The sequence below is a fragment of the Typopeltis vanoorti genome, chromosome 9 (assembly GCF_054136105.1).
Source record: "Typopeltis vanoorti isolate ZY-2024b chromosome 9, IOZ_Tvanoo_1.0, whole genome shotgun sequence".
Classification (NCBI taxonomy): domain Eukaryota; kingdom Metazoa; phylum Arthropoda; class Arachnida; order Uropygi; family Thelyphonidae; genus Typopeltis; species Typopeltis vanoorti.
Genome location: NC_143557.1, coordinates 22,347,595 through 22,357,492, shown reverse-complemented (window position 1 = coordinate 22,357,492; position 9,898 = coordinate 22,347,595). Strand labels below are relative to the sequence as shown.

General features: G+C 37.2%; 1 protein-coding gene across 1 annotated transcript; it reads left to right on the top strand.

The window, feature by feature from the left end:
• The first annotated feature begins 8,507 nt into the window (after nt 1-8,507).
• On the top strand, nt 8,508-9,830 carry LOC150102921 (putative G protein-coupled receptor No18). Its single transcript, XM_090397991.1, has one exon. The coding sequence runs from the start codon at nt 8,508-8,510 to the stop codon at nt 9,828-9,830; it is 1,323 nt and encodes a 440-aa protein (XP_090254117.1).
• The last annotated feature ends 68 nt before the right edge of the window (nt 9,831-9,898 follow it).

Genomic DNA, 9,898 nt, shown 5'->3' with positions numbered 1-9,898 from the left:
CAGTTTTTTTTTTCTAGTTTAAGTATTCTTTTTAGGGGTCCATTTTATTAACATGTTGATTCCATTCCAACATTCATTCGTTTTTTTTTTTTATCCGCGCGTTTATGGATTGTAATTTGCATTCTTCATAAATCTTTATTTTTTACTCAATTAGGTTGTTAACTATTTTTCTGAAGGTTTTCATTTCAAGCGTATTGATGTTTCTTATTCACGTGTATTTATTTGTAGTAGTTTTGATGTTTCTGTTCTTGTTTCACATGTATACGTCAATATTGGACGGAATACTGATTTATGTATTCTTACTTTTCTTTTGTTAGAGCTTTATTTTTCCATATATCTGAACTGAGACATCCTGATGTTGTATTAATCTTCAGAGATTGTTCTTTTATTTCATTCTTTCTTGCATTTTCACTATTTATTCTTTTTCTTTGGTACTTAAGTTTCATTACTTGTTCCGGTATTTTTCCATTTAGTTCTAATTTACAACTGCTCTCGGTTCCTTTGCAATTACCATTGTTATCAATTTCTGTATAGATGTGCAGCCATTTGAACGTGCAAAAATATCTTTTGAAGTTTGAATAATTACTTCTGGAGATCTTCATTTTCTGCAAGTAACACTGCATCACTGCATATCCAACCAAATTTAATTTTTTTAAATGTTTATTCCATTTAATTTCTTGTTTAAATTCTGTTATTTCGTTCATGATTATGTTAAATACACATGGAATTAAGGAATAACCTTGTCTGACCTCTCTCCCCTTTTAAGGATTTTTGTTCTGATATCATATTATACATTCATTTTTTGCGTGTATATCTTTTATCATTTCGATGATTTGCAGTGCTATTTTTCTTAATGCTAAGACTTTACGGACATCCTATAATCGGATTCTATCTAGAGTCTACTCTAAGTCAATGAAAGGCATAAATATTTGTTTGTTAAATTCTGTGACATTTTCTGTTATTTGCTTTATAACAAATATAGCACCAGTACACGATCTGTCCTTACCGAATCCTTGTTCATTATTATAATTTAGTCTTGATCCTAATTCGCTGACAATTCTTGTATATATTTTAGGGTGGTGCACAGGAAATTTCTCAATAGTTTTTGGATTCAGATTTTGTTCCCTTTTTAAGCATTGATATGGTAATATTCATTCTCCATTCATTGGGAATCTGATGATCAGGCAGATGACCGTTTGTTCCAGAGTTGCGGAAATAATTTCAAATGGATTAAATCAATTTACTTATTGCATTTATATAAATGTTAGGATTTAGGTCCACAAGCTGAAGCTGCCTGGAGTACTCTCTCCTGAAAATTCATTGTAGTCTGCGCTCAGTGAAGGCTTAAAAGAAGGCTCACCACCCAGTTGCCTTCAGAAGGTTAGGGCCAAGGGTGCTCCACCTTCGGAGAATAAAAATCAGAGGATTTAATTTATTATGAAGGATAAAGAACGCTCATTTCATTCTTATTAATTATCGAATGTGATTTCTGATTAGAAACAATTTTTGAGAGGGAATTACGATTCATTATCGTCAGTTTCTTCCTTTGGCATGCAGGAGTTAGCTTCGCAATAAGAAAAATTTCTTATCTGTGTCAGAGTCGAGCCCTCTTATCAGATTATTCCGTTTAAAAGTTTTGCTTCTGTCGACGCATTTTAATTTCTGGAGTTGTAGAGCATTACAATAACAAATCGTAAAAAAATGACAATGACACTAAGTTCTGCGTTCAAATACCACAGCAATCATTCAGCAATCATTTATTTTAATAATTAATTAAAATTCAGTAGCATATTTCGGGAACAAAAAGCTTGTTCCATTTATAGAAATGTTCTTGAAAGATTAATAGAAACCTCGCCAGCCAGAATATAATGCAATGCTGATTTTCAATAATGTTGTGCATTGCATTACATAAGTGGCAACACCCACATTATCATTTATGAAATGCGTCTGCGATACTGTGAATGACAGCGGATGATGCAAACTGACGCGTTCAAATAAAATAATTTCTATCGTATCAAGTGTTAAACATCGCAACAGAAACGGTGGGTGAGTGAGGGTATTGTGAATGTCAAGGAACACAAAAGACCGCTTCGAACAGTTATCATTTATGCCAAAATTAAATAAATAGTGAACATTTTCACGAGCTACGTTCAAGTTATTTTCAGTATTTACAGGCATGCGTAACCCAAGCCAAAGAATGACGAAGAAATTTTCAAGCATAGATTTTCTCAAATGTCCAGTGGTTAATCCTTCGCAATTTTTCATAATGAATTTGGCTTTAGGTTACATGCCGACGGGGTTTCGCCCAGTGCTTCTACAACCATAGGTTGCGGGTTCAAATCTTGCTGGCGGCATGCATGTTTGAGTTTCATCGTCCGCAGCAAGATCTTGACCCGCTTACCGGAAACCTGAATTTGCTTGAAAGTTTTCTACGTTTGGTCTGTATATAACAGGTTTCCGGATTATGCAAAAAATCTACCCTCTAGACATAAAATGAGAAGCCATTTTATGAAACGTTTTGGTGTCACGTTTTTTGTCAAGTTATTTGAAACCCAGGAGCTACCCTGAGTGTAGAGTCTTCAAAATTCAGTCATCGGAATTCAAGGAGAACTGGCCTACCAGTCTGGAACTCGGGGGGGGGGGGGGCGCCGTAGGCGTCATTGTTTAAAAATAATGGCCACCCTCGGTATTATAGGATTTCAACCGTTTCGTAGGAGAGCCATAAAATCGTGGGCTGCTGTTACAACCATTTCTTAACATAAATTCTTGATAATCTACAGCAATGACTTTTTTTTTTTTTTTATCTAAACCCCATTGTACGATGCTTTGAGGAATGGATAATTTAGAAATCAAGGCATAACATTTAAAGTTGGTCACGCAGGACCAATAAAGGGAATAAATAGGATTCGCTTTGAGGTATTCTCAAATCTTATATTTCGACAAAGAACAAAATTCCGCTGCGAAACTTACTTTCCTCAGCTCAAAGCAGCTTACACTTGCTCATCACAGAATTAAAATAAAATATATTTTATTATTAGACCTCGATGGAATCAAGCGCCTCATCGCGGTTGGTCTCACTATTACACACACAGCTCATCATACCGTGCCTTAAATATATTCCATTTACCATTTAGCCAGTTCATTCAAGTCCTCTTGCAAAGCCACAACATTGGCTTCATTTCCAATTGTTCTCCTCAAATTTGCATCATTAAACCACTGAATATCACCATTCAGACTCCCTCCTGATATAATTAACATACAAGTTGAACAGCAATGGCCCAAAACAGACCCTTGGAGTACACCACTACTAACTTTCCTTCTCTGCGATATCGCTCCTCCATTCACAACTTGCTGATACCTATCCGATAGCCAATCCCTTATCGAACGTACTGACCAACCCCATGCTTTCCAGTTTAATCACCAGCTTATAATGTTGCAATCTATCAAATGTCTTTGCAAAAACTAAGTATACCACTGTGTATGCATCACCTTTGTCCAATGCATTGGTCACCTTGTTATAAGTAAGCAGCTTACTAAAACACGATTTTCCTTAAGTAAACCCATGCTGACTATCAAAGAGAATGCTGCTGTTATCAACCCAGTTCTGAATATTGGTCCTGAATAACTTCTCCAATACTTTAACAACACCTGACATAATTCGAAGCTTTAGTCTCATCACCTCCTTTATGAAGCGGAAAAAATTACCCTATTTTTTCCATTGCTTTGAAACTCGGCCCAGTGCAACTTATGTTGAAACACGTGATGAAACAGCATCAAGTCCTACAGCCTTATTAACATCCAGTTTGCTCCATTCCTCATATACATTCTGTTACGAACACTTCGTCCTCCTTCCTTTTCAATGTATTTATCTGCATGAAGTCACATTCCCAAGAATTAAAAACCTTTACGAATTGTTCATTAAACATCTCCACAATATCCTCTGCAATTGTCGTCATTCTGCCACTTTCACCAACTAGTTTCATTTTCCGATCATTCTGTCGTCTACTGGCTACGTATCGAAAAAATCTCTTTGGGATTATCTTTAGCCTAGTGAGCTAACCGTCTCTAGTATCACCCATTTGCTATCCTCACCAAGCGAGTCACCTCCCTCTGCTGCTCTTTATACACTTCATGCAACTGATTATTACCACTCTTCTTATGCTATTTCCATAATACCTTCTTCCGGATTGCATACCTTACTTCTTCATTCATCCATTTCACAACTGCTCTATTTAGTCTCGTAACCTTTGGTATACATTTTTATATTACCTTCAATTGGTAGTTCTTGAGTAGGGCCCCAAGCAGCATTGATATCCTTTCAATCCAGTTCCTCATTTCATATTATTGCTGCAAATTGTTTCCTAAGCTTCTCATAATCACCAGCCTTTTAGTTTCGCACACATATCCCTGTCTGACAGAAGTCTTCTTATGGTTAGTCACCCTCCAAGTGATCACGTCGCTGCCAACTGGTGGAAGATTTGACACCCCATTTATAATAACATCATCTGATGAGAAGATTAGATCCAAGAAAATATGTTTGACACTCGTTTGTTAAAACAGACTTGTTTTTCATATTATGACCTTTTTCTTGACCACTAGTATTAATAAATGAAAGACTTAATTTCTGTATGTTAGTCAAGTAAATATTAGTTTAATATCCAACGTTTCACTGACTGATATCTGTCAGCATTTTCAAAGGATACAAAAAGGATTTCAAACTGGTAAGCAATAGAAAGTAACAAAAACTAGGAAACTAACCGACAATTCTAAAAATTATATAAAGTTATCACTGTGCGTGATAACATACGACTCATGATACAGTACGCGTGTCGCAAGTACAACGTTTTATTTGTTGAGATATTTATTGTAATTTTCATGAAAGTTCATTTCTTTTTGGTTAAATTATCTGATTAGAATTTTCCATATATCTGGTAAGATTAGGCCTTGATTCTTATTTAAGTTACGTGTTTAACGGGCGACTGTAGCAGCTTCTTTGAATGTTCTGGAATGGTAGTTCTCTTCTATGTAGGGCATATGACTCATATCCCATTCAATATTATGGTTGGTAGAGGCAAAGTGTGAAGAAAGGCCTGATATATCTTGTCTCTTATTCCTTACATAGCCTATGTGTTCCTTCTTTCTTGTTTCAAAACTTCTAAAAGTCTGTTCGATGTAATTAATACCGCATGAACATGGTTTGTTATAAACTCCAGAGTATTTGTAGAAAGGATGGCTATCTTTCGGTGATCTTATAAACTTTTGAATGGTCTCCACAGGTTTGAAGGTTACTCTGATATTATATGGTTTTAGAAGAAGAGCTAATTTTTTGGATATGGTACTAACAAACGGAATTGTTATAGAGCTGATGTATTGGGTTTCATCTCGTTGTCTTTGTGGTATGTCACTAAAGAGAATCTTGTTGATGATTCTTATAGGGTAGCCATTTAGGGATAGATCTCTGGATATTTTCATTAATTCTTCTAAAGTCGCCAGGGTCTGTGGTACATTATATAGCTCTTTTTTGAGCATATGGATAATGCTGAGTTTCTGGGATATGTGGTGAGACGAGTCGAAATGGAGGTAGCGGCCAGTGTTAGTAGGTTTTCTATATACTGACAGGTTGATGCTATTGTCAGTTTGTTTCTTAATAAGGACGTCTAGGAATGGAAGTTTATTATCTTTTTTTAGTTCCAATGTGAACTAACTAAAATCTAGTTCAAAAAACTAGATTTTAGTTTTTTGAACTTAATCCAAAAACTAAAATCTATGCATCCGTTAACTCCAAGACTATATGGTGTTCCAAAAATCCATAAAGAAGGTACACCATTACGTCCAATAGTAGATGATATCCTTTCCCCTACTTACAATCTATCAAAATATCTAGCCAAAATGTTACAAGAACATTCACAACACGGATTCTTATATCAAGAACTCCCGACTTTTCTTGGAGAAATTAAAAAACATCTGTATTTCTGAAGATAATATTATGGTTAGCCTGTATGTCACATCTCTATCCACAAATATCTCAGTTTCAGAAGTCATCGACATCTTAGAAAACTTGTTCCCACCAAACATCAAGTTGTTCAAGCATTACTTAACTTCGAATTATTTTACATGGTAAAAAAACCTACTACAAACAACTTACAGGATTAGCCATGGGTAGCCCTCTCTCTCTCTCTCCTTCTTGTGCCAACCTATTCTTAGAATATTTGAAAACTCAAATTTTATCCCAATTTACCCCTAAACCAACCACATGGTTTAGGTATGTTGACAACATCTTCATTATTTGGAATCACAAAAAAGAAGAACTAATACATTATCTAAACAAAATTAATGACTACCACAACACTATCAAGTTCACATTGGAACTAGAAAAAGATAATAAACTTCCATTCCTAGACGTCCTTATTAAGAAACAAACTGACAATAGCATCAACCTGTCGGTATATAGAAAACCTACTAACACTAGACGTACCTCCATTTCGACTCGTCTCACCACATATCCCAGAAACTCAGCATTATCCATATGCTCAAAAAAGAGCTATATAATGTACCACAGACCCTGGCGACTTAAGAAGAATTAATGAAAATATCCAGAGATCTATCCCTAAATGGCTACCCTATAAGAATCATCAACAAGATTCTCTTTAGTGACATACCACAAAGACAACGAGATGAAACCCAATACACCAGCACTATAACAATTCCATTTATTAGTACCATATTCAAAAAATTAGCTCTTCTTCTAAAACCATATAATATCAGCGTAACCTTCAAATCTGTGGAGACCATTCAAACGTTTATAAGATCACCGAAAGATAGCCATCCTTTCTACAAATACTCTGGAGTTTATAGCATACCTTGCTCTTGCGGTATTAATTACATCGGACAGACATCTAGAAGTTTTGATACAAGAAAGAAGGAACACATAGGCTATGTAAGGAATAAGAGACAAGATATATCAGGCCTTTCTTCACACTTTGCCTCTACCAACCATAATATTGAATGGGATATGAGTCATATGCCCTACATAGAAGACAACTACCATTCCAAAACATTCAAAGAAGCTGCTACAGTCGCCGGTTAAACAGGTAACTTAAATAAGAATCAAGGCCAAATCCTGCCAGATATATGGAAAACTCTAATCAGATAATTTAACCAAAAAGAAATGAACTTTCATGAAAATTACAATAAATCTCAACAAATAAAACGTTGTACTTGCGACACGCGTATTGTATCACGTGTCATATGTTATCACGCACAGTGATAACTATATATAATTTTTAGAATTGTCGGTTAGTTTCCCAGTTTTTGTTACTTTCTATTGCTTACCAGTGTATCCTTTGAAAATGCTGACAGATATTAGTCAGTGAAACGTCGGATATTAAACTATTATTTACTTGACTAACATACAGAATTAAGTCTTTAATTTATTAGAATTTGTTTCCGTTGGTAATAATACACTTCAGTTAATCATTTCCAATATTTTTCCCTATTTAAATTGTAAGAAGTGATTCCCATCGACATTGCTAGATGCTGTTAATAAAAAAAAATTCAAAATGAATGGCCAACAATTGGTTTAATGATCAGTCTCTGCCTTTCAGTGCGCATGTCTGATAAGCGCCCTCTTTCCTAATTTCACTTTCTTAAAATCATGTAAGGTTAATATTATTAAAAATTCACCCTTTTAGTTACTGAAATTTACAAAAATAAAAAAAACGATTAATAGCTAAATATAAACAACAAAATTGTAAATTAAATTATTACTTTTAGTTTAAAAGAAATACAAAATGAGTACTGATATTTAAAAAACCGAAACTGTGTCCTTTTCATTCACGGCACAGTTGACGGGTAATGTAGTATTAACTGACTGCCAACTTAATGCGGATATTTGGCCAGTGACACCTTCCCTTCATTGGTCAAGTCTTATAAATACAATCTCCTTCCTTTAATAAATTAAAAAAAAATGCTGTACCAGCACAAGTTCTGAAATCATCTTTAATATTATCGGTTTCACTTGGAAGGAAATGCTGTTGACATCAAATATTGCATTCGCATTATTTATGACACATCAGCTAAACATAACAAAACAAATTAAATTTTAAAAACGGTTTCATTTACATAAACGGCAAATTAAATATTTGAGTTGAATTTTAATGTAAATCCCACCCACAGAAGGTTCCAAACCTAACGCATTAATACGCGTACCGTGAGTGGGTTGATGTGTTTGTGTGCTGTTTTCTTTTTCTCCATCTTGAAACTAAATATGTAATGTTGCTTTTCTTTTGTACTTGCAGGCGAAGAGAGTTTGTACTTCCACCCAGATGAAATGATGACTCCACTTAAGATTTCCAATGCAAGTCGATATCTGTTTACTGGGCACGTAAGGGACTAAGATATACTCGAAGGAGGTAGTGGCCGCTCGAGCTTCTACTGCAAGAAGTAAACAGTTTTAATGTAAGATCAACTTGAAGAGGCAGCGCTCCCCCCCCCCCCCACCTTCCACTATGGACGCAAGTAACAATTCTTTCATCGGCTGCAGAGAGTGTAACCCGACACCTAAGGGAAGCTTCGGAGTTAATCTCATGTCTCCGCCACTGGAGGAGCTCGAGCTCCTCTTTAATACAAATGACAGCATGCTTTTTGAAGAACTGGCAAACGAATCGATAAATAAATCGATGTTGCTATCTTTTACCGCTCCTGGTGTATCTTTTCTCGAAGCTCTCGGGACGGCGGTCGTCCTGGGCTTCATTATCATAAGTACGATCGTCGGGAATGTTCTGGTCATTCTGTCGGTGTTCACCTATCGTCCTCTACGCAACGTTCAAAATATGTTTATCGTCTCCCTGGCCGTGGCAGACATCACCGTGGCCGTATTGGTTATGCCTCTGAACGTCGCTTATTCGATCATGGAGAGGTGGGTGTTTGGGCTCGTGCTCTGCGAAATGTGGTTGACCTGCGACGTTCTCTGCTGCACCGCGTCGATCCTCAATCTGTGTGCTATCGCTTTAGACCGATACTGGGCTATTCACGACCCCATTAATTACGCCCGCAAGAGGACACTGCAGAGGGTGCTTCTGATGATCATGTTGGTGTGGGTGATCAGCACTCTCATCTCGGTGCCGCCTCTCATAGGATGGAACGACTGGCCGGAGATATTCACGGAATTAACTCCCTGCCAGCTGACCGAGGAACGTGGCTACGTGCTCTATTCTGCGAGCGGGTCGTTCTTCATACCACTGATCATCATGACCATCGTCTACGCCAAAATATTCCAAGCAGCCAAACGGAGACTGCGCGTTAAAGCCAAAGCTGCAGGAAATCTCACCACAAAAAACAGCGATTCTCAGGGTATACAGCTCAGGTCCCTGAACTCCAGTCGCAGTAAAAAAGAGGAAGAAGTTCCTTCGGCAACCGTGGCTCTCATATCGTCGACCACCAAGATGATTGACATAAAGACATTCGCAGAATATGCGGACGACACGTCGACATGCTCCGTAGCCATGGAAGACGGCCAACAACAGAACAGCGCTCCTGCGAACCCGGTGCGGCAATACATGGAAGGAAAACAACGGATTTCGCTGTCCAAAGAGCGGCGGGCAGCCAGGGTGCTCGGGATAGTGATGGGGGTGTTTGTGTTGTGCTGGCTTCCATTTTTTCTGATGTACGTCGTGCTTCCGTTCTGCGAAGGCTGCTACATATCGCCTCGGATGATAAATTTCATCACGTGGCTCGGTTACGTGAATTCTGCTCTCAACCCAGTCATTTACACGATCTTCAATCTGGATTTCCGGAAAGCTTTCCAGAAACTTCTCTGCAACAAAAGATAGACGGCGTTCATCTCTCCGGCAATGTTTATGCAATTGGTGAAACTGTCGATCGTCGAAGAGTAAAATCA